The sequence below is a fragment of the Bos indicus x Bos taurus genome, chromosome 1, assembly GCF_003369695.1.
Source record: "Bos indicus x Bos taurus breed Angus x Brahman F1 hybrid chromosome 1, Bos_hybrid_MaternalHap_v2.0, whole genome shotgun sequence".
NCBI classification, from domain to species: domain Eukaryota; kingdom Metazoa; phylum Chordata; class Mammalia; order Artiodactyla; family Bovidae; genus Bos; species Bos indicus x Bos taurus.
Window position 1 is genome coordinate 118,074,393 of NC_040076.1, and position 25,770 is coordinate 118,100,162.

The 25,770-nt window shown below is 40.6% G+C and overlaps 1 protein-coding gene across 3 annotated transcripts in view; it reads left to right on the forward strand.

Moving 5' to 3' along the window:
- The window catches only part of WWTR1 (WW domain containing transcription regulator 1), a 149,821-nt gene extending 137,181 nt beyond the window's left edge, over positions 1-12,640 (forward strand). The window contains exons 5-7 of one of the 3 annotated variants that reach the window (XM_027543672.1): positions 1,436-1,569; positions 3,440-3,552; positions 9,201-9,892. In XM_027543672.1, the coding sequence (XP_027399473.1) occupies positions 1,436-1,569; positions 3,440-3,552; positions 9,201-9,385 (432 nt within the window). In that variant the 3' untranslated portion in view covers positions 9,386-9,892. Of the gene's footprint in view, positions 1-1,435; positions 1,570-3,439; positions 3,553-9,200 lie in introns of all 3 variants that reach the window. The other 2 variants (XM_027543670.1, XM_027543669.1) reach the window with 2 other exon arrangements.
- The last annotated feature ends 13,130 nt before the right edge of the window (positions 12,641-25,770 follow it).

A 25,770-nucleotide genomic window follows, 5' to 3' on the forward strand; every position in this document is an offset into this window, starting at 1 on the left:
ACAACTATAGCAAATAATTCAGTTTTTCTACATGTATTCAGAAGGTACTTCTAAGATTGGAATTATGGACTAAAACCCCCCTTTAAAAATCTCCTTTTTTGGGGGGGTGGTTTGGTTTTCATAGATTACTGAGTAAAATTTAGGTTAGTTAAGTATTGAATTATTTGAAATCTGGATGAACAGAGGTGAACCAGGAGCCCTTTCTAGACAGGGTATTTATTTCAGTATAAATTAAAAATGCAGTTTCTTATCTATCAGATCTTCATGGTTTGTAATAGTCATGCTACCGTAACTCCTAGGAACAGTATGATGAACCCTAGTAACCGAAAGTTTTTATAGCCGATGACTTCACTAGACTTGTCTAGACAGCAGTTACTCTGTTGCTGTCTAAAATCATCACTGCTTAGGGCTGGAAGAGATCTAACTTAGATGGCCTGAATATTCTGTGTGCTGTGGTAGCCTTGGTTTGGGGTTTGATGGATGGCAAGACCAGTGATTCAGCTTGGGTAGTGGGAAACTCGTAGGCATAAACATGGGAAGGGCCTAACTTAGGTTTTGGACACATGGGAAAATATACAGAAGTTTTATTCTCTGGAAACAGCAGCAAATTTGAAAGGAATCTGATGTCTGGTCATGTTTGTCAAAATAGGAGAGACTCCCTGGAGGTTATATCTAGAGAAAGTAATTGCAGTCAAATTTGTAACTTTTTGGATGGACTCTCCTTGGCAAAATCATGTTAGCTTTAAAAAAAGAAATGCTGGTGTTTTAACTTTTGCTAATGAAATCCATATGCTATCAAACAGTTAATCAAGTGAGATCTGGATTGGATCTGCATGCTTCTCCAAACTTCAGCCATTTTAGTGGACAGAATAATTAGTCAAATAGAAAAACCGATTGACTAACAAACTTTTAAACTGGTTGCTTTGCTCTTGTGGTTATCATCTAAAACTGCCAGTTGTGATTTAACACAGAGCCTGAACTCTGTAATTCCACAGCTTTACTGGGCTGTAAGTGGCAAAGACCAGAATGTACCTGCTAGTCCAGAAGAGTCCAGTTGCTTTGATTGACTTAGATTTGGTCTGATCACTTGGGATAAAAATAGCCTTGTCCTTGAGAAAGTGTCTTGAGAGGTCTTTATATGATTTGGGTGTTTAAGCAATTTGGATGGGTTGGACAGTTGCTCCATCAGTGCTTTGAGGGCAGATATTAACATGAGCTTCTCATTAACTTGGTGTCTGTGAGAAAGTGACTTATGCCTGTAAGACTTCTTCATAGAAAGAACACTAATGATTTCCTGATGATTCTGACTTATGAGGAATAAACATAAAGTGCTTTTGTGTTTGGTGAAAAGTTTTTACGTGAAGCATCCTTTGCTCCAATCTTTGTAACAAGCGAATCACCGTTGCCTCTCCCCCTGACTGTCATCTTTCTGCAGGAAGCTGCCCTCTGTAGACAGCTCCCCATGGAAGCTGAGACTCTAGCCACGGTTCAGGCTGCTGTCAACCCTCCTGCCATGACCCCAGACATGAGATCCATCACTAATAATAGCTCAGATCCTTTCCTCAATGGGTAAGTCAACATTTTAAGGCCACTTATTTTTGCTTTCTTTATTATGAGGTTTAGAGTATAATGGATCTTTGTTTATATTGGGAAAAGTTGGGGAGCTGGGAGGTTGGGGTGAGGACAGAGGGAGGGTGTGGAGGGACGTGGCAGAAAAAAATAAAAGCAAACAAGAAGTCACCAATTTTTTTTTTTTAATCTCAAATTTAAAAATTGATGCTATGGCATGGAGTAAACCCCTAGTCAATAATTTGAAAATAGGGATGAATTTATGATTTCAATAGCATGGTGTTTGTAGTAATTATTTAGAAGAATCTTGTGGTTTGATATAGCCAATGGAGATAAAAACTTGTTATGTGGCAAATAGGAGCAAAACAAATAAGAGGTGATATTTGTGATGAAATATGAATAAGGTGTTAGTTAATAGTATTATTACGGTTGTTGTTGTTTAGGCATGAAGTTATGGACTCTGTTGCGACCTCATGGACTGTAGCCCACCAGGCCCTTCTGTCTATGGGATTTCCCAGGCAAGAGTACTGGAGTGGGTTGCCATTTCCTTCTTTGGGTGATCTTCCCGACCCAGGGATCAAACCCAGGTCTCCTACTTTGGTAGGCAGATTCTTTACCACTGAGCCACCAGGGAAGCCAGTTAATAGTTATACATTGTCAGTTCCTATTGTGGTTATGTACCGTGTCCTTGGGGAAAATGCACACAGCATGCACAGGAGCTCTGTACTCTTTTTACATCTTCTATGTGAGTCTAAAATTATTTCACAATTAAAGAATGAAATAAAACAAAGACGTGTTGTTTTAAAATATGAAATATATGAGCAGAAGGAAAGGTAATTGAACCAGAAATATCTTCATGAGTAGAAGTAGTCAACCTTAATTGTAGCCTTTTAAACCCAAATAAAGGGCAGTTTTCTATTTCCTGTGTCTTTTCTGCCCTTGTGGAGGCTTCAGGCAACAAGCAAATACAGTTATGAAAGTTACTAAAAATAGAAGAATGAAAACAAACAGTAATCAAAATACTGAAGGAAAGGAGTTTCTAAATGATGGATACAAAAATAATTCAAATGTCCAGAAAAAATGTAAAGAATAACTTGAGATCTACCCACATACCCAACACCCAGGTTTTCCATATTTACATTGATCTTATTTTTTTTAATAAAATATTACAACTAATATTTAAACTCTTCCCCACCACCCCTGAAATACATTTCTTTTTCTTCTTCCCTGCCTAGTGGTAGCCACCATTTGGATATTGATGTATATCCATCACACCTATTTTTATACTTCTCATTGCCTGTCAAAGGCTTCCCAGTTGGCACTACTGATAAAGAATTACCTGCCAGTGCAGGAGACACAAAAGAGGTGGGTTTGATCCATGTGTCAGGAACATCCCCTGAAGGAGGAAATGGCAACCCAGTCCAGTATTCTTACAATTCCATGGACAGAGAAGCCTGGCGGCCTACAGTCCATGGGGCCGCAAAGGGTTGGATGCACTGTGCATGTGTGCAAACACACACACACACACACACTGCCTATCAATGTCTGTATCCAGAAGCAATATTCAACATATTTTTTAGGTTTTTTTAAAATTTACATAAATGGTATCATTCTCTATATGTATTGTTATTTTATTTTATTGTTTTCAGATGAAAAAGGAATCAGTGTCAATTTATTATGACTGGCCAGTTGGTTTTTTCTTTGCTTACAGTTGATTAATTTCGACACAGGGATATATGTTTCAAAATTAAAACGAGGTTCAAAGTCCACCTCCCTTTGTTATCTGGAACATCAGGCAGATCTACTTTAGCTGGGGGTCTTCATGATTATATTTTAATTTTAAAACGTCTTCCCATCTTTTGCTCTGTAGGGGACCATATCATTCGAGGGAGCAGAGCACCGACAGTGGCCTGGGGCTGGGGTGCTACAGTGTCCCCACGACTCCAGAGGACTTCCTCAGCAACGTGGATGAGATGGACACGGGTAGGGGCCAAGCCTGTGAAACCTTGCAGTGGGTTTGGACTTTGAAATTGTCTCTTTAGTCCTCTCAATTCCTTTTTTTTTTTGACCACACTGCGAGGCGTGTAGGATCTTAGGTCCCCAACCAGGGTTCAAACCTGTGCCCTATGCAGTGATCCTCTCAGTTCTAAAATCCAACCAAGAACACTTAACTTCAACAACATTAACTGACAGCTTCAAAGCCCCCAGAACCCAAGCACCATTAGTAAACTCCACCTCCTTCCCCATAGTTTATACAAATACAGTTTTATATATGGGCACAGGATTTTAATTTCTGCTTTTTTTCTTTCTTTTCTCCTTCCTTCCCTCCCTCCTTTCCTCTCCCTTCCATTTCTTGTCTGCTTTATTTAGCCCTTTCCTCACAGTTGCATTAATATACCGCTGTCTGCTTTACCATTCTTTCACAATTGAATATTTATACTTTTCTAGCTTTTTGTTATAATGTACAGGCCACCAGTACGCAGCTTTTCATGTTATTATTGCATTTGGGAAGCAATTGGCAGTGGGCTTTTGGAAAGTTAAGCAACTCAAAGGATTCTAATTGTCAGCTCCAAATCCTAACAATGTCTTCCTTCAGCAATTAAATTTAAGTAGTTCCCGGCCTGCTCTGCCTTCAGGCTAGGCCTCAGCTGGCTTCCTGGTTACCTCTTTTTCTCTACTTCTCCAGGAGCAAGGCCTCCAAACTTGGTCTAGATTTAATTGTCAAAGTCCTAAACTCCCAGAAGATCCTCTTTTGAACCAAAATTAAATGACAGCTCACAACCAGGACCTACTGTATAGCACAGGAAACTCTATTCAGTATCTTGAAATAACATGTAATGAAAAAGAATCTGGAAAAGAATATATATGTACAACTGAATTGCTTTGCTGTATACCTAAAACTAACACGACACTGTAAATCAACTATATTTCAATTAAAAAAACAACAACAACATAAAAATAGACTTAAAAAAATAAATAATAGCTGACGTGCCCGCTCTTTGGAGCTGCTCGTGTAAGTTTCTCCTCCATCACCACTGATGATAGAAATTTGTTCTGTGATGAAAAGGATTGTCTTCCCCCGTGCCATTGTCCAGAGGACCTATGTTTGTTACCTTCTGGTCCTCGATGGCTGTGCTTTGTGCTCTGAAACTAAACAGTTGGTCAGACAAGATGCAGACTCTGCCAGAACATAGGAGCAGCTGTTCCGGGCTCTCCGTGCATCCTATCATCTATGTGTTTAGAGAATTGCACAGACTGTCTTGTGAGGAGTCACCCAGGAATAGTTTGAACTGTTTGTTTTGTTAGTCTTCAATTTATTACTTCAGCCTTCTGCCTCCCTTCCTGCCTCCCACCCTCTCTTTCTTCATCCTTCTCTTTATTTTTTGGTGTGAGATTTATCTTGTCCTCTTTGAAACAGCTTAATGAAGTGGCTCCTTCCCGTGTTTAATAATTGTTTGCTTTCATCTTTTCAACATTGGAAAGCTAGTAAACATAAAAGGCAAAGTTAAATAAGAAAAGACTCAGGAAATCGAAATCTAAGCAAGTTTGACATTAAAAAAATTTTTTTGTTGTTTTTAATTGGAAGATAATTGTTCTATAATGCTGTGTTGGTTTCTGGTGTACAACAGGTGAAGCAGCCATTAATATACATAATCCCCTCCTTCCTGACCTTCCCTCCCACCCCTCTAGGTCATCACAGAGCACCAGGCTGAGCTCCCCGTGCTATACAGCAACTTCCCACTAGCTAGACATTTTTTAAAAAGTATTTATTTATTTGGCTGTGCCAGGTCTTGGTTGCAGCATGTGAGATCTAGTCCAGAGATTGAACCCAGACCTTTTGCGCTGGGATGGTGGAGCTGTAGCCACTAGAGGACTAGGGAAGTCCCTAGCTTGACTTTAAAATGTAAAAAAAGATGGACTCTAGTCTTTGGCTTTTTAAAATGACATCAAGTAGATAAGTAGGGAATGTTTTGAAACCAAAATGTGAAATTAAGTCATGTCCTGTATAGAACATAGTCCTTGCAGACAGGCCACCTGAATTGGATCTTTGCTTCTCTACTTTTTAGTAGTAACTTTGGTAAGTTACGTAACCTCCCAGGGCCTCAGATTTCTCACCTGTAAAGTGGGAGTAATGTGCACACCTGGTACAGTGGTGAGGCATCATGAAGTCATAGTGCTTGGCACAAAGTCCTCTTCTCCTGAGAAGGATGAAATTAGTCCTATTAAATGTTGGGGTTCCAGGTTAGCCTGGCTTAGTGAGTACTGATGGAGAAGGCAATGGCACCCCACTCCAGTACTCTTGCCTGGAAAATCCCATGGCTGCAGTCCATGGGGTCACTAAGAGTCAGAAACGACTGAGCGACTTCCCTTTCACTTTTCACTTTCATGCATTGGAGAAGGAAATGGCAACCCACTCCAGTGTTCTTGCCTGGAGAATCCCAGGGGCGGGGGAGCCTGGTGGGCTGCTGTCTGTGGGGTCGCACAGAGTTGGACATGACTGAATCGACTTAGCAGCAGCAGCAGCAGCAGCAGCAGTGAGTGCTGAATTTACAGTCACATCTGTGAAGTCTTTATAGGAAGTGGGCATAAGCCCCCTCAAGGGGAGGCGTGTAGTTAATTACACAGGAACAAGAAAAGGAAAAGCCAAGGGATGGACAGAGCTCAGATGTGGCTGGAAAAGGTCTGGTAGACCCACTGTTCACATGCTGACCACACGCTAAGTGGTGACAAGCCAGCCAAATACTCCCTTTGTAAAATACACATGGAGACAACAGCTGGACATAGTGTTAGAGACATAGGAGGATAGAGTAGATGGAATACAGGAGCAAAGGGTGGAGGTCATCCACTTTCTAGAATATTCTACAATAATCACACCCTTCTAAGAACTTCTTTTTTTTTTTGGTCTGTCTCATTTATATTCATCCATTCATTTTATTATTGATGCAAATGTGCATCTTTTTTTAAAGTTGAAGTATAGTTGCCATACGATATTATATGTTACAGGTGTATGATACAGTGATTCACAACTTTTAAAGGTGATACTCCATTTATAGTTATTGTGAAATATTGGCTATATTCCCCATGTTGTATAATATGTCCTACTTTTCAAATGAAGAAAACTGTAATGACCAAAAAGATGACTATGAGGTTGCAAAGTTGCTCCAAGGAGAGATATTTTAAGATTGTTAGCCTTAATGAAGAACCTTAACTAGACTCATCATGCTTTCTGAGGAGAGAAGGTAAGAGAATTTTTTAAAACAGAGAAATTTTATTTGGTTAAAAAAAGTCAATTCTTGAGTTATTGTAAACGTAAAACAGGAAATCAGTTGAGGTGGATATTTCTATCTGGATATGAAGAAGAAAGACATCCAGCACTTTAGATGAGGTAATTTTTCAGGGCGGATAATTTTTTTTTAAGCCTAATTTCCTTCTGTTACAATCTATTGGGTAGAAAAAAGTTATTTGGGTTTTTTTTTTTCTAAATTAACCTTGTTTTTCAATGTCGGTAACACAATAACCCTGAGGTCATGTTGAACTCATTTTAATTTTTCAAATGACTGCTTTTTGCAATGCAAGTCCTATAAAATATTCCCAAGAGTCACTGATATTTTATAAGTTTGTAGAAAAGCCATGAAGTTTTGCTACCTCCAAAAATGTAAGTGTGATTGTTTCCCTTGTCGCTATGAAGTAATTTTTCTCCTTGGAAAATGCATATTATTAAAATGAGTTTTCTCCCATTTTGTCTAGAATAGTAAAATCTCTATGCAGGCTTCTTAGGAAGCCTAAAGTACTTGTATGACACAGAAGTTAATTAAAAAAGTTTCTTAGAAATGATTCCATGGTGAAAGCTGGCCATAGTTATCAATGCACCTCAGACTTTGAGGTATATTTTATCCCTTCAGAAAATTGATTGGGGCTGTTGGAATGAACCAGTGGTTCTGATATTATGTAATTAACCATGACTGAGTTCTCTCAGCACAGTCAACAAACATTTATGGTGTTTTTGTATTTGTGTAAGTGTTATTGTGGGCTTCCCTGGTAACTCAGTCGGTAAAGAATCTGCCTGCAGTGCAGGAGACATGGATTTGATCCCTGAGTTGGTAAGATTCCCTGGAGAAGGAAATGGCAACCCACTCCAGGATCCTTGCCTGGAGAATACTATAGACAGAGGAGCTTAGCACGCCACAGTCCATAAGGTCACAAAGAGTCAGACACGACTTAGCGACTAAATCACCAACTGTTTAATTTATGTATGAATGAAGCCCAGAGCCTCATATCATGTGTGGCAGATATGATACGGCACCTACCTCCCAATTTCAGACAAGCGAGTGCGTCTTAGGCCACACAGCTAAAAAGCTCCATCTCCTGGCACAATGATCTGTTCGTTTTCCCCTATCCTGTCATTCATGAAGGATGTGTTCTTCATGTCATATCCCAGACACTGAACTTTCCTCTACAATAGCATTGTCTCAACTAGGTTCTGCAGACTTTAGTTCTGTTAGGATATAAATTCTGCCAAAATTGGACTCGAGGAGGTGATAGTGGCTTAAACAAAATAAAACAGATTTTCCTTACTACAAGACTTCTCCAAACCTATATGCTCCCATGCATTGTAACTCATATGCTTTGTGAGACTACTCGATAGTTTTGGGGTATATGAACATGTGTAGTGAAGGGGTCAATCTGCAGAAGCCACTTTCTAAAATACTTTAAACACGATCCCCAGAGTTGTCAATGAAGATTTTTTTTTAATAACATAGTTAAAAGAACCTCCTCACTACTACCTTTGAACATAAAGAGGATGATATGAGCAAATTTGAGTTTACAATTAAATTGTTGGATTATAGCTCTGTGATAAGGTTTTTATGACTGTCAGGGCCTCTCTACTCAAACCAGCTCTTCGTGCCATTGTCATGGGAAGTCAGTGATGGTAGTCAGATCCACAGTGTCCTCATTTTCTCCTTTCCTGTGTCCCTGGACTTACCCATTCTGGACCATGTCTATCCAGAACAATTAAAGATTCACCCAGCATCTCTGTGTCTCTTAGGCGTGAGCACCACCAACTCAGTTTCAGTAACGCAGTAGCTGAAATTTTGCAACATGCAGCAATAAGATCTTCTGGTGGAATGTGAGCACAGTGGAAATGAAGATGAGAGTTATGTTGACAACTGAACTTGTTCCTCTTTTCAGAAGCCTTAAAAAAGAATTAAATATGGTTCATCTGTACTATTTTTCTAGATTCCACATATGTGTGTTAATATATGATATTTGTTTTTCTCTTTCTGACTTACTTCACTCTGCAGGAAAGGAACAGACATAGAGAACAGATGTGCGGACAAGGGGGGATGGGGAAGGTGGGATGAGTTGGAGATTGGGATTGACATATATATATGACCATGTGTAAAATAGATAGCTAGTGGGAACCTGCTGTGTAGCACAGGGAGCTCAGCTCAGTGCACTGTGATGACCTGGAAGTGTGGGATGGGGAGTAAGGGAGGTCTAGGAGGAAGTAGAAACATGTATACATGTAGCTGATTCACTTCATTGTACAGCAGAGACCAACACAACATTGTAAAGCAATTTATACTACAATAAAAGAATTTAAATGGTTTCATTCTTTTCCATTACAGGAGAAAACACGGGACAGACACCCATGAATATCAACCCTCAGCAGACCCGTTTCCCTGATTTTCTTGACTGTCTTCCAGGAACAAACGTTGATCTAGGAACTTTGGAATCTGAAGATCTGATCCCCCTCTTCAATGATGTAGAGTCCGCTCTGAACAAAAGCGAGCCTTTTCTAACCTGGCTGTAATTAATACCATTGTAGCTTGGATGCAGCCGTGACCTGACATTTCCTGGGCCTCTTGGAAAAAGCGATGGAGCAGAGCAAGGCGGCAGGTGAGCTGCCTCCTGCCTCCATCACACATGCTCCCTCCTTTCCTTGTGGCTAGGTTAATAATTGCCTGGATTTGATTGGCAGTCACTTAAGTTAAACATGAATAAACATTTTATTTCTGTTTTCTGCAAGCCTGCATTCCTGTGATGGGTTGTGCAGCAGAATTGATTATGCAGAATTGCTTCTTTGCTTTCCTCTCTGCTACCCCATGACCAAGCTTTATGGGTGTTAGCTGAAATTTGTACATCAATTGATTATAAACCATGAAAAACTGATGACCACAGGCAGTGACTTTTGACAGGTGGCTGGGTCCAGGAAATGTACACAAAACTCGACCTGATTTACAGTTTCAAAAACTGTATTGATGACATTAGTACCAAATGCTTTAAAGAATATTTAACTAGAGCTTTAAAAATCATTGTACTGATAGTAAAATTCTGCTGTTTGGAATACAATGTAGTTTTCAATCCATGCAGGTTCTGATGGCTCTTATTACCTGTATTCACAAAGGCACACAGAGTCCTCTTGTAGTTTATCCTTCATCATTTTACTGCACAGCATCTAGACAACTAGTCCTTCCAACAGGAGAGCGGCAGTGGCATTAGTCACAGTTCCTACACCAAGGTCTCATGAAAGAGACCAGTTTGGTACTAATTATGAACATTTATTAAACAAAAGGTTTTTAAATGACAAGTTAGATTTTTTTAAAAAATTACAGCTTAGAACTTGATGTTTATTTTATGAAGCACTATCATTTGGTGACTGATGACAAAGCGCAGCCAAATGTTTTTGATAAATCGGTGGCAACTGTATTTTTGTCCTTTGAAACTGTTCTGAAAACATCAGGACCACATAGCTTTCAACCTGATGGCATACAATGAGCTGTTGCTTTTAAAATTCTGAAGCCTTGTTGGTTTTTCTTCTTTCAAGATTTCTAGGGTTTAAAATAATCTTATCTATGAAGCTGTTTGAAGGATGAAGCAGATCTCTGACTGACAGGTCAAAAAAGCCCCCTGAGGGTGTATGGTGGAGACCCTTAGTGTTTCCGAAGTCACTAAAGTTGATTCCCAGATGTATTATCCTAATCCTGTTTGCTACAGTTGGTATAGAAAGGCATGAAATATGTACTCAGTACCTCTTATGTAACCAAAACCATTTTTTTTTTGTTTTGTTTTTGTTTTTTATTAGCTTTTAAGGACTGAGAGAGAGCATCGGGTTCGCCTGGCATGCACTCTGCCTGCATTGCCAATGAAGTCCTCAATTGTTTAATATTTTGAACTGACATTATTTATAATCTATGAATTTAATATCTTTTTTGAGAGACATTAATAGTGCAGGTCTCTGAGAGGAACCTTTCCATTCCCAAAGGGGCTTATTTGCTGGGGATCTGAGATCCTTTTTGATCTCCCAAAAGACAGACAGGCAGAATACATCTTATCTTGTTGGAATGAAGGCAAGTGTAAAGGTCAGAGATGAAGTAGTACCGTTAGGGAATACAGTGGAAAGGCTACTAGGTGTGAGTTGGAAATAGACAAGCTACGGTGCCCCAAAAGCAAGACGAGAAGGAGGTGTGAGGTGCCCCCAAAGAACAAAGCAATGATTTTCTCCTACAACTTTTGTACCAAAAGACTGTTGTAGAAGAAAAGAAGGCTTCGGTGCACTTTATGTGGGAGAAGGAGGCACAGCGCTCGTGTTGCCCTGTCCACGCTGATGTTAAGTGAGTAGGCAGATGAGAGCTTAAACCTACCGTTGCTTCCAACACAATGAAGTGACTTTTTCCCCCTGAAGGACCCATGGTTTCTCTTCCTCTGATTCCATCTCTTTCTCAAAACACTCTGAGAGATGAGGGTAGATGTTTCTATTGCTACTATATTGAAGGGAGCACTATTTCTTTTTCTCTTCTGTTAGCAATAATTGCAAAAAGCATTGTACATTCTTTCTAAGAAAAAGCAAAAAAAAAAAAAAAAAAAAGACTCAAAAACAAGGGACCTAGTAAAACTGAGCAGTGTTACTGTATTTTTAAAAAATATTTTTATAGATTCATTTTCAGGTTATTAAACATTAAAGAAACAATTATCCCTCCTTTTTTTAAGTAGTTAAAACATTGATGATTTGTATTATCAATTTTTAGAAATAATTTCCTAGTAAGCTTGTGGCATTAGAAAATACTAGAAGAATTTTTTTTTAGTGAAATTAGTTGGAACACTTATTAATGAACATAACAATTATTTTTCCAGAATTAGATACAGATCTTGACTACATGTTTACTAATAAATGAAGCCAGATCTAATTTTTGTTGTTATTTTTAAGGCCATGTTATATGGCCTTTGTTAAAGAACACTAAAGCTAGAAATCTAAAAACAACTTTTTAAAGGTTCTTTCCTATTATTGTAAGTGTTAAAACCCCTGCAGAATTCATGATAAGGTGCTATTTATACTATATTTCTTATTATAAAATGACTGCCAAATATCATGTCTTTTTAGTCCTAAGTCAATCAGTAGATTTCAACATTTCATCCAGATTAAAAATGGAAAAATAATTGCAGAAATCTTTCTTTTAAGGTATTTTCTTTCCCTGATAAAACACATTTCCTTGAAGTAAATACATTGTCAAGACCTATTTGCAATTCTGTTAAATCTAAGTAATTGTTAGTGTTTCACCATAGAATTTAGGATGTGATATGCCTTTCTTTCGCTGATTATACAATATAAGTAAAAACAGACTGAAACAGTTAGTATGCTGGGGGTGCTACTGACTCCAGCTTGGCAGAAAATCTTTCTGGAGAAGAAGGTGATCTGGAGTGAGAGAGTTTTGCTAATGACATGTGATGTTCTCATAACAGAAAGCAACTTCCAGAAGTGCAACTTTTATGACAAACAAAAGCTGTTAAAAGGAAATTATAGATTAATTGGGAAAGTAGGTGATCAACAGAGACTGTTTCCCTAACACACTACATCATTTATGTGTTCGTATTTTAACTTTTTAAAAAATTATTTCTACATTTTGTAATATGATATATGTGTGTTTATTTTTAATTCAAATTGCTATGCATACAGAGAGTATGCAGAAAAATCAATCAGATCAAACTGTTTTACCTGGAGTTTGGTACTGGTTTTTACTTCTCTGATTCTGTATAAGAAAAATAAATACAATTGAATTTCCACTTGGAACCTTTATCTTGTCATGATTTGTGTGTGTTCTTTTTACTGAGGGCTTTGGGTGGTACTGGAGGAAGGCTTATGTAACCTTCCTGGCAGACAATGAAGGAAAGAAAATTTTGTAGGCAAACATTTTTTTGGCTCAAATGCCTGGTTTTCAATATTCTAAATATCCAGAGTTCTGGTTTCTACTTTATTTGAAGTAACCCACTGAGACTTTAAAAGCTGTGTGTGTGTGTGTGTGTCCTTGTGCTAAGTCACTTCAGTTGTGTCTGACTTTTTGCAACCCCATGGACCATATCCCACCAGGCTCCTCTGTCCATGGGATTCTCTAGGCAAGAAATACTGGAGTGGGTTGCCATTTCCTCTTCCAAGGGATCTTCCTGACCCAGGAATTGAATCCGAGTCAGCCCTTCCAACAACCTTGCAGATTTGACTGAAACATCAGGACTATAGTATTTTTCTTTGTTTCTCTGTTATTAACAATATGCTGTGGCTTCTTGGGCTTCCCTGGTGGCTCAGACGGTAAAGAATGCAATGCAGGAGACCTCAGTCCCTGGGTTGGGAAGATCCCCTGGAGGTGGCCATAGCAGCCCACTCCAGTATTCTTGCCTGGAGAATCCCGTGGACAGAGGAGTCTGGAGGGCTACAGAACATAGGGTCGCAAAGTGTCAGACACAACTGAGTGACTAAGCACAGCGTGACTTCTTGTCAAACCAAAAGCAGTTCATCATTCATTCTGTGACAGTGTATTTCTTCTGTCTTTTGAGCCCCCTGATTCTTGCTGTGGTGACACTTTATGATGTGAGGGCACTTTTAGTAGCAGAGTGTTTTTAAGCAGAAGCACTCAGCTCAACAACAAAAGAAGAAATTCTGGGGGAAACAACTTAGCAACAGTCCAGAGTCTAAGCCTCATGCATCTTTTTAAAAACTGTATTTCATCATTACTTTTAAGTTAACAGAGGCTCTCTGTTGAAAGTGTTATAAGTACCAGCATGTATAAAGTAAAAATATGAAAGTTCTCTGTCTTTCAAATCTCACACTTCAAAAAATATGTTTGTTACATTTTTTCCCCCATTAGCTGGATTTTTTTAAACAAAAGAAGAGCAATTCTTTGTGAAGTTTTGAAGCTTTCATTTTTTCTCTGAATAATAATGATATTATCAATACATATTGAACATTTACTAAGTGACAGACACTCTACAAAACATTTGATATGAATTATCTAATTTAATCTGCACATCAACACTATTATTTCAATATTATCCTCATTTTGCAGATGAAGAAACAGAGGCTTAGAAAGGTAAAATAATTTTTATAAGGGTACATAGTAAGCAAGAAATATATCCAAAAGCTCAAGATCGTCCTTCCATGCTAGTACATGTGTATTTTATTATATTTAACAATAAGTTTCCTTTTGCATGGGTGTCCCCTCTTGGTAGTCAGTTGGTTGTTTTCAGTTTTTGCCCTTACAAATAGTACTGAACATAGCAGTTTGTCCTTTTGATATTTATTTATTTTGGCTGCACTGGGTCTTACTTGTGGCATGCAGGATCTTCAGTTGCAGCATTTGGGATCTGGCTCCTTGCATTGGGTGTGCAAAGTCTCAGCCACTGGACCACTAGTCCCGACAGTTTGTTCTTGTATGAGTATGTCTACAGGATAAATTCCTCAGAAAGAAATCACTATATCAAAAGATACGTGATCTTAAATCTTGGTGAAAGTGAAGTAGCTCAGTTGTGTCCAACTCTTTGCAAACCCGTGGGCTGTAGCCCACCAGGCTCCTCCGTCCATGGGATTCTCCAGGCAAGATTGCCATTTCCTTCTCCAGGGGATCTTCCCGACCCAGGGATTGAACCCAGGTCTCCCACATTGCAGGCAGACGCTTTAACCTCTGACCCACAAGGGAAGCCCCTAAATCTTGGTAGATTCTGTCAAATATATTTGAAAACAAGTCCATGCCAATTTATGTTTCCAAGAACAATGTATGCAAAGGCCTCTTTCACCATTGCCAACCCAGAGCTGGATATTGCCTAACTCTTGTTGTTTTTCTTGTTTTTCCAGTTTGAGGCTATAAACATACAGTCTCAAAAAAAAGAAAGTCAAATTTTATTTGTATGAACATTAACTTTTTTTGTCCCCCCCACCCACGTATACATCCCACGAAATGTTCATGAATATATGTGGAATATATGAAGTTCAAAAATAGAATGAAAAATATTTTTTCTATTTCTATCTATAGTATACAAAACAAATTAGCTTCTCTTTCTGATTTTTTTCCATCTTTATTGAGATATAATTGACATCATATATAAATGTAAGGTATGCAACACAGTGATTTTAAGCATGTATATACTGCAAAATGATCACCACAAGAAGATTAGTTAACCTAATCCTAATCCTAACCTAATAACCTAATCCTCACATGGTTATATAATTTTTCTTTGCAGTAAGAATTTTGACTAACTCTTAAAACTTTGCAAATATGATATATAGAAAATAGCTTACTATTATAGTTTGTAATTCTTGAATTAATAGTTAAATTGGTCTTTTCATAAAATTATTGTCTATGGTGGGTGATGTCAGTTCTCAATTACCCAGATTACCCTAGATTCCTTTTTACTGTTTTTGTGAAATGGCATCCCACTCCAGTATTCTTGCCTGGAGAATTCCATCGACAGAGGAGGCTGGTGGGCTACGGTCCATGGAGTCACAGAGTCAGACACGACTGAGCGACTAACACTTTCACTTTTCACCCCCATGATGGTGTATTTTCACTTCCAAAAGCAAACAACTGTGGCTCTTTAAAAAGGATTGTTAGGATCACTTTGCCCCCATACACAAGAGAGCTGGAAATGCATAGGAATTTACATCCTAGGACATGACTTTGTCCAATGGCAGGTGGGTCTTAACTCACATTCCAGAGTCCACTGTGGGATCGGGCAGAGACTACCTTCTGTGGGATATTGCCCGACAGCACGTTTCCTATTTCTTCCACTTTCCAATGCTGCTTCCCTGACTCTCGCCAGTTTCTTCTCTAAATATCCACTTCCTTAATAAATCCTTTTCTTAATGCTCCCTTAGTATACCATCTGTACATGAAGCCTTATATCAAGATCTGCTTCTGGAAACCAGATCTAAGTTAGCATCCAGAATACACAGCCAACTCTTGCAAATCTATCAGAAAAACAATCCGATGGAAATGTGGGGTAAGGATATGCACTGAAACTTTACAGAAAGGAAAACTAGGTGCCAAATAATTTCCCAACCTTGTTACTAATCAGGAAAATGGAAATGAGATAGTAGTAACATAACATTTCACTTATATCAAACTGCAAATTCCCGAAGACTTATAACACCAAGGGTCAGCTGGGATGTGGAAAAGTGGGAAGGCAGTGTCCTGTTGGCAGCAGTGTGAACTGATAAAAACACTTTGTAACTTTCACAAAGCTGGCTGCCTGGTCTGTTTTGTTGACCACTATATCCCCAGTCTCTAGGGCAATGTCCAGAACATATGGATGACCAAACAGTAAATATTTGTTGAGTGAATCAATATTTGGGTACACTGTATTCCTCAGGAAGTGAGTACTGTCAGAGGGGACACAACAGAGAGAAGCAGTTGCAAAATAGGGGAGAAGGAACTTCCTACACAATTTAGTTGCTTAAACAAATCTGTCAAATCAATCAAATAGATGGGGAAACAGTGGCTGACTTTATTTTTCTGGGCTCCAAAATCACTGCAGATTGTGATTGCAGCTATGAAATTAAAAGACGCTTACTTCTTGGAAGAAAAGTTATGACCAACCTAGATAGCATATTGAAAAGCAGAGACATTACTTTGTCAACAAAGGTCCGTCTAGTTAAGGCTATGGTTTTTCCAGTGGTCATGTATGGATGTGAGAGTTGGACTGTGAAGAAAGCTGAGCGCCAAAGAATTGATGCTTTTGAACTGTGGTGTTGGAGAAGACTCTTGAGAGTCCCTTGGACTGCAAGGAGATCCAACCAGTCCATTCTGAAGGAGATCAGTCCTGGGTGTTCATTGGAAGGACTGATGTTGAAGCTGAAACTCCAATACTTTGGCCACCTGATGCGATGAGCTGACTCATTGGAAAAAACCCTGGTGCTGGGAAAGATTGAGGGCAGGAGGAGAAGGGGACAACAGAGGATGAGATGGCTGGATGGCATCACCGACTCGATGGACATGGGTTTGGGTGGACTCCGGGAGTTGGTGATGGACAGGGAGGCCTGGCGTGCTGGGATTCATGGGGTCGCAAAGAGTCAGACACGACTGAGCGACTGGACTGAAGTGAACTGAATCAATGGGATGACAGCATTGCGCCAACCACGTTGTTCATGTAGTGGATTGATCTAGCTGGTGAGTAAATCTGACAGGCATTGCAGCCAAATCGGTTGAGAGCTAGGACTTGTACATTTATAGTGTACTCAAGTTTATTTTATTCTTTTTTAAGGATGCAATCGATTAAAAATTCATATGATAGTATTCCCCATGGAAACCTGTGACCACTATATTTTTCCCTGGGGCACTGTGTGTTTTTTTTTCTTTTTTTACATTATGATTAAATATTGTGTGACCATCAGAGCTTCTGCAAATGTAATTTACTTGACTTCCACTGAGAGCACATATGAAAGTTCAGTTCAGTTGCTTAGTCATGCCTGACTCTTTGTGACCCCGTGGACTGCAACATGCCAGGCTTCCCTGTCCATCGTCAACTCCCGGAGCTTGCTCAAACTCATGTCGATTGAGTAGGTGATGCCATGCAACCATCTCATCCTCTGTCATCCCCTTCTCCTCCTGCCTTCAATGTGAAGGGACCACAGATGTTAAAAATCTGAAGAAACTATGACATCTGTCTTGCTCCCCAAAATAGTTAAATATATGTGATAAATAAAAATGAATACAGAATCAAGATCAGACATATTAGGTCACATTCAGAAGATTTCTGAGATGAGATTCTGGTCACTGGTGTGAGATGGTTGTATGAATTCTGGCCTTAAAACAGAATGAATTTATTCCAGGGATGTTTCAGAAGGTCTGGGACACTCAGGTCCTCAAAGGAGAATTCCTTAAAATTTTCTCTGTAATGTCCCCAGATTTCAAGATTTACTGAAACAAGCAACCAACACATTTGACTTTTGCACAGTCTGGAGGCTTTAGGAAACTGACCAAAGCTTTAGATGTTGTTCACAGGAAGCTGCTCACACACTCTGTTAATGGCTCATAGATGGCTCATAGGTTCTCTGGAGCCCTTCTATTGACCTGAGACTGCAACGTTTTCCTACAGGCTGTCTTTTGTAAGGCTTGTGCTTAATTGCTCAGTCGTGTCCGACTCTTGGAGAACCCATGAACCAGGCTTCTCTGTGTATGGGATTTTCCAGGCAAGAATACTGGAGTGGGTAGCCTTTCCCTTCTCCAGGGGATCTTCCCAACCCAGGTTTCCTGCATTGCAAGCAGTCTTTACTATCTGAGCCACCAGGGAAGCCCTGGGTCCTCCTCAGATATCTTACCTGGGTAATGATGATGTGACTAATTAAACTATAAATGAAAAAAATTAATTTATGGGATTAGCAGAGATTAACAGTCACCAAACTCTCGCACGCTAGCAAGAGAATCCATTTATGGAATTAGCACAGAGTGAAGTAAGAGTTTCAGAGAGTGAGAACAAGCGAAAGATGAAGGGAGAAAGGTGAGTCGAGCACATTCTGTGCAGCATTACAGGTCCTGGAGAAGGTGGGAGTGTGAGTTGAAGAAGCGCAGGTGTGGGCAGTCTCCTTTACAAATCTGCTGTGGGCTTTGTTCCCACAACAAGTGAAGAAGGTCAGTGCCATCCCACTATTAATTAACATCATGGCTTCAGCCATGTTTCTAGTGTTGTGGAACTTCAGTTTCTTTACATGTAAATTGGGATGTTATATTTTTTTTAAAAAAGGAGGGTACAATGAAAGGGTGGTGAAGCTCCAGGGAAATGACTTATGTAGAACATTCAGTAATTCAAAGGTGGTCAATAAATGATTATTTCCCTCTTTTTTCTGTAAGCTTTTTCTTCTCTTCTTCCCAGGCCATGTTTTTCTCCATAGCACTCACCACCACCTAACAATATAATGTCATTGTCTCTCCCCATTAACCTGTCAGTGCTGTGAGAGAAGATATTTTTGTTTCTTTAGCACCTAGCTGGAGAAGGAAATGGCAACCCACTCCAGTACTCTTGCCTGGAAAATCCCATGGACGGGGGAGCCTGGTAGGCTACAGTCCCTGGGGTCTCGAAGAGCCGGACATGACTGAGCGACTTCACTTTCACTTTTCACTTTCATGCATTGGAGAAGGAAATGGCAACCCACTCCAGTGTTCTTGCCTGGAGAATCCCAGGGACAGGGGAGCCTGGTGGGCTGCCGTCTATGGGGTCGCACAGAGTCGGACACGACTGAAGCGACTTAGCAGCAGCAGCACCTAGCACCTTGAACAATACCTGGTACACTGTTCTAAAGTATTTTCAAAAATATCTGTTGAATGAATGAATACCTTTAAGAGAACTTGTCTTTCACACCACAACCCTTGCTGAGGATGGCACCATCTTTGATTGACTTGTTGGCTTGCACTTCCATGTCTTGAATTCAATAAGCTTTTGGAAAATGTTCCTCAATGGGGGAGGTATCAGAGGAAAATTGTATTCTTTTTTTTTGAAGTTTCCAACATCATTTTTTTAAAATATAAATTTATTTATTTTAATTGGAGGCTAATTACTTTACAATTGTATTCTTTAGAAAGATGGCCAAACCTGCCCACTGAGAAATTATCTGCTGTGAGCAGTTTGGCTGAGTTGCCATTAGAGGGCAGCAAATGGCTTTGTCAGGGTGTGACCAGAGCCGAGTGAGGGCGGGAAGGAGCCAGGCATCACGGGAGGGGGAACTAGAAGGACAAGCAAAGTACTGATATTTTGTTACCTTCCTTGCATTCGAAGATCTATAGCTTTTGAGGGAAAATAAAGTTATTTTTAAGAATACAGAAAAAAAAGGAAAAAATAAGACATTCTCAGAGCAAGGTTCACAGTGGAGTCAATGGATCACCTGCTTCAGATTATCCTAAAACATCAGAATAGAATTAGAATTTTCCTGAATCTGAATGAGGCCGAAGACTGGGAATCTGTATTTATTTAGCAAACTTCCAGGTCATTCTCGTGCACTCTTAAGTTTGAGAACCACCACACATGATGAATGTGAATGTGTGCTGTGCTTAGTCGTGTCCGACTCTTTGCAACCCCATGGGCTGTAGCCCGCCAGGCTCCTCTGTCCATGGGGATTCTCCAGGCAAGAATACTGGTGTGGGTTGCCATGCTCTCCTCCAGGGGATCTTCCCAACCAAGGGATCAAATCCAGGTCTCTCGAATTGCAGGCAGATTCTTTACCGTTTGAGCCATCAGGGAAGCCCAAACATCTGATAAGTAGTCTCTAAACTTTTCTGTCATGGATCCCCCAAGGTATGCATGTTTGCCTGCTCATTTCTTTATAAATTATATACATAGAAGACTGTCCCAGAGGCTTCCCAAGTGGCGCTAGCAATAAAGAACCTGCCTGCCAATGCAGGAGACATGAGAGTGAGTTCAATTCCTGTATGGGGAAGATCCCCTGGAGGAGGGCATGGAGAACCCATGGACAGAGGAGCCTGGGGGGCTACAGTCCACAGGGTCACCAAGAGTCAGACACAACTGAAGTGGCCTAGCACACCACAGCCATGGCTGTCCTAATATATCTGTACATCATAAAGCATTTCACAAAAATAGAAATTCTGGAAGATTGAAAAGCATACACGTTAAGTTTTATAAATGAACTTCCCATACCACATTTTGGATGAGAGGATAAGGATAATTCATGCTGATGAAATGTTGTTTAACTGATCTTCAGGCTGATTGTGATGGCACAATATTCATTTTCTCAAATTTAGGGCTGCAACATCAGTGTGCGTGAGGCAGCATGATTATATGTAGAGATTTTATTTCTGCTTCCGAAGAGTCATTGGGGATATTCCCCCCACCCACCTTCCCACTCAGATTCCCATTTGGTGCTGAGGAAAGTTGTCATGGTTACCCTCTTCCCCAACCTGATAGCCTGAATACAACTTCTGGGTGGGAAGCTGAGTGTGAACTGCTTGGTGTGTTGGCATGGAGGCAACACCCAGGTACTTCATACACACACACACACGTACACACACACACTCACCCTCTGGGACTACGTCAAGTCTGAACAAACTACAAAATCATCTGCTATTAAACCTGGCCTACAAAAAGCTTTAAATTCGCCATTAGACTCTAAATTTGGTTCTTCATCTTTTGAGGTCATGGGTCTCTTTGAGAATCTAATGAACCCTATGAACTTGGAAGGGAAAGAAATGTACTCATCTTCCCATAGACACCATTTCAGAGGGTGTGAAAGTTTCTGGAGTTCTCAGAATGTGGACTCTGAGACAACAGGTGTCAGCATTTTCTGGGAATTTACTAGAAATGCTCCACCCTTAAGGCCTACAGAATCAAACTTTTGGTTGGGAATAAGCCATCCAGGTATTTTTAGTGAATATTTGCCTCCTCCCCCTTCTTTCAACCTGGCTTCCTTTCCTCCCTTGAAATCTTTGATGTTAGTACTTGGATCTGAAGTTCTGTGTCTCTATAGGAGGTTTTCTGAGAGACTGTATTCTTGTATTTAAGGGCTTCCCTAGCGGCACAGAGGTTAAAGCGTCTGCCTGCCATGTGGGAGACCTGGGTTCAATCATCCCCTGGAGAAGGAAATGGCAACCCACTCCAGTATTCTTGCCTGGAGAATCCCATGGACGGAGGAGCTAGGTAGGCTACAGTCCACGGGTCGCAAAGAGTCAGACACGACTGAGTGACTTCACTTTCACTTTCAAGTTTGAAAACACTCCAGCTTATTGGTTCTCAAATGTGCATCTTTATAAGACTCTCCTGGTGAGTTTAAAAAAAAAGAGAGAGAAAGCACTGATTCATGGGCATCAATCCGATTTAATTAAATCAGTATCTTTGGAGGTGAGGCCTGGACATGGGGATTTTTTTTCCTTTTCTTAAAATTTTTATTTTTTTTTAACTTTTTATTTTGTATTGGGGTATAGCCGATTAACAAAAAATGGTTTATTTAAAAATATATGTATTTATTTAATTTGGCTGTGCTGGGTTTAGTTGTGGCATGCAAATTCTTAGCTCAGGATGTGGGATCTAGTTCCCTGACCAAGGATTAAACCTGTGTCCCATGTATTGGGAATGCATCGTTTTAACCACTGTACCACCAGGGAAAAGTGAAAGTGAAAGTCGCTCAGCCACATCCGACTCTTTGTGACCCCATGGACTATACAGTCCTTGGAATTCTCCAGGCCAGAATACTGGAGTGGGTAGCCTTTCCCTTCTCCAGGGAATCTTCCCAACCCAGGAACTGAACCCAGGTCTCTTGCATTGCAGGTGGATTCTTTACCAGCTGAGCCACACAAGGGAAGCCCAAAAATACTGGAGTGGGTAGCCTATCCCTTCTCCAGGGGATCCTCCTGAACTAGGAATCGAACTGGAGTCTCCTGCATTGAAGGCAGATTCCTTACCAATTGAGCTATCAGGGAAACCTGGACCACCAGGGAAGTCCCCAACAAACAATGTTGTGACAGTTTCAGGTGGACTGAAAGGTGACCCAGCCAGACATACTCATGTATCCATTCTCCCCCCAAACTTCCCTTCCATCCAGGCTGCCACATAACATTGAGCAGAGTTCCATGTGCTATACGGTAGGTCCGTGTTGATTATCCATTTTAAATGTAGCAGTGAGTACATGTCCACCCCAAACTCCCTAAGTATCCCATCCCCCATCCTTCCTCCAGTAACATAAAGTCATTCTTGGAATTTGGGATTTTAAAAAATTGTCCAAAGGATGTGGAGATTTTATTTTCTTGGTGTCCAAAATCATTGGGGACGGTGACTGCAGCCATGAAATTAAAAGATGCTTGCTCCTTGGAAGGAAAACTATGACAAACCTGGACAGTGTATTAAAAAGCAGAGACATCACTTTGCTGACAAAGGTCCATATAGTTAAAGCTATGGTTTTTCTAGTAGTCATGTATGGATGTGAGGGCTGGACCATAAAGAAGGTGGAGTACTGAAGAATTGATGCTTTTCAACTGTGGTATTGGAGAAGACCCTTGAGACTTGGACAGCAAGGAGATCAAAGCAGTCAATCCTAAGGAAATCAAGTCATTGGAAAAGACCCTGATGCTGGCAAAGATTGAGGGCAGGAGGAGAAGGGAGCAACAGAGGATGAAGTGGTTGAGTGGCTTCACCAACTCAATGGACATGAGTTTGAGCAAATCCAGGAGATAATGCAGGGCAGGGAAGCCTGGCAGGCTGCAATCCATGGGGTTGTGAAGAGATGGACACAATATAGTGACTAAAGAACCGCCAAAGAAGGTAAGCTCTGTAGACCCAGATAATGACAAGCCAGACTATTTCTGACAACCCCAAACTCGAGCATACTAGTTCCTCCTAGAAAGGGACCTGGAAAGGTCTGACTCATGGCTTTCACTTACCAGTGAGGAACCCAAGGCCTGGAGACTGAGGAGCTTTCCCAAGACCGCAGAGTTACCGAGAGTCTCAGGCAGCATTCAGCTCTCCATGGGTCTCTGTTCCAGGAATGGCCACACACTGGAACAGCAAACCCAGGCGCTCCTGAAGAAGCCTGGACACGAAGATGCCCGTGTTCAGCAGTGACCCAGATCTCAGCACTTTCTGAAGCAGATCTTTGATATCAGCTCTGAGTGTTCTTTCCTCTTTATCTCACTATTTGTGGTGCCTACTGCTCATTTGCATTCAACTCAGCTCGTGTTTTCTTGGGAATGAGCTTAACCTATGCCTGGCTGGTGGGAAGCAGCGGGCTGTAGTGCAGGGAGAGGGTGATCCTGGTGTTGACACCTGGGGGTACCGAGCAGGAGAGCTTGGTCCTGGTCAGGGGAAGCTCAGGCTTGGAGCCAGGTGTCCTGGGTTTAATGCCAGCGCTGCCGTGAGCTCCTTCTGTGACTTTGGGGCTTTTGCTTATTCTCTTCATGCCTCAGTTTCCTCACTCCTCACTCAAGGGTGATAATATCACAGCTATCTCTGATGAGCAGGTTGTGACTATTAAATCGGTTTGATGCCCATCAAGACCGATGTCCACACCAGACTGCATACTCTGCAAATGTTCACTCTTCGTTGGTGGCAGGCCTGGGGGCAGATTGCTTAGGATCCTGCCTTTCTTTTCTCTTTCCTTTCTTTGTTCTTTTCATTCCCTCCTTTTTTCCTTTTCTTTTTCCTTTCTTTCTTTGTTCTTTTTTTTTTTAACCCTGAGGGTTATAGAATTCTGCTTGTGCATTCCAGCTTCTTCCACACTGAGAGAAGAAAATCATTAAATAGGAATAATTGAGAAATAAAACACACAGAAGTGAGCAACCAGGGGGACTCTGTGGGTGGATGTCTGTATACAGGTGCTTTGAAAGATTATATAAAAATAATGACTCTGATTATCATGGTTTAATAGTTTTCACTAATTCAGTTTAGAATGAAATAGTGAGCAGTATAAATTGTGACTATTTATTTTAAAAATTTTGATTCATTTATTTATTTGGCTGTGCTGGGTCTTAGTTGCGGCCAGAGGTATCTTTAGTTGAAACATGCAAACTCTTAGTTGTGGCATGTGGAATCCAGTCCCTTGACTAGGGGTCAAACCCCTGCATTGGGAGTATGGAGTCTTAGCCACTGAACGACCAGGAAAATTCCCATGACTTAAAAAAAATAACAATATTTTAGTATTTTCAGTTTTACAGTGGATCTTTAGCGTGACAAAGCATCCCTTCCTAGATGCTTTTAGAAGAATTAGGAGGGTAAAGAGCTCAGTGGCTGAGAGTGTAAAGATTCTCACCCTCAAATAGTCAGACTCTCTAGGCTTAGATCCTGGATTTCCTACTTGCTTTTTATGAGGTTCTGCGGAATTTATTTGTTTGTTTTTTTCTAAGCTTCACTTTGGTCTCATACAAAATGGGCTAATTGTAGTTTCTTTATCATAGAGTTGTATCAAATAAACAAACCCAGACTTGGAAAAGGGAAACTATTCAAAAGGACTATTGCAATGGGAGAATCTCCAATCTCAGAAATATGTTGGCATCTCAAAAATAAAAATAAATTTAAAAGGCCTTTCCTTTATGGGAGGGGTAAGTAGCAATTGGAAGTTAGGTGAGCAAGTGTGCATGATGGCTGGGGTCTGACAGTAACAGTGTCTAACTGGGGCAGCCCATTTCCCAGATAAGCTGAAGAAGGAATGTTGTAGTGCTTGCTCAGGCTTGGAAGCGAGCAGAGTTCATGGTCTTGTGAGGAGGAGAAGAGCCTCATTAAAGCTCCATCAAGACAAAGCAGTGGGTAAGCTATGGGCAGTTGTGAACACTTGGCCGGTTGTTTGGAAGATTAAGTAAATTCTCCATGTATATCACTTGCCAAGATTTCTGGGTATATATGAATGCCAAGGGGAGAAGGCAATGGCACCCCACTCCAGTACTGTTGCCCGAAAAATCCCATGGATGGAGGAGCCTGGTAGGCTGCAGTCCATGGGGTCGCTAAGAGTCAGACACAACTAAGCGACTTCACTTTCACTTTCCACTTTCATGCATTGGAGAAGGAAATGGCAACCCACTCCAGTGTTCTTGCCTGGAGAATCCCAGGGACGGGGGAGCCTGGTAGGCTGCAGTCCATGGCGTCGCACAGAGTCGGACACGACTGAACGACTTAGCAGCAGCAGCATGAATGCCAAGTTCTTTTTTTGTTACAAACGCTTGACTCTAAAATGCTAGAGAGTAGCTTTTTTTTTCCTTTGAGGAGAATAATTTTAGTCATGGAACCATAACCAGGGTAACAGCCCATTCAGTGAGTATTTATTGGGTTGGCCAAGAAGTTCATTTGGGTTTTTCCATAACAGCACACAGAAAAATCCAAACAAACTTTTTGGCCAAGCCAATACTATGTTTCAGGCCCGGTGCTGGGAAGAGGCACAAACATTGAGACAGAGTTTCTGAGTTTGAGGAGTTCTCAGTCCAGAGGGAAAGAAGGAAGTGTTACGTGATA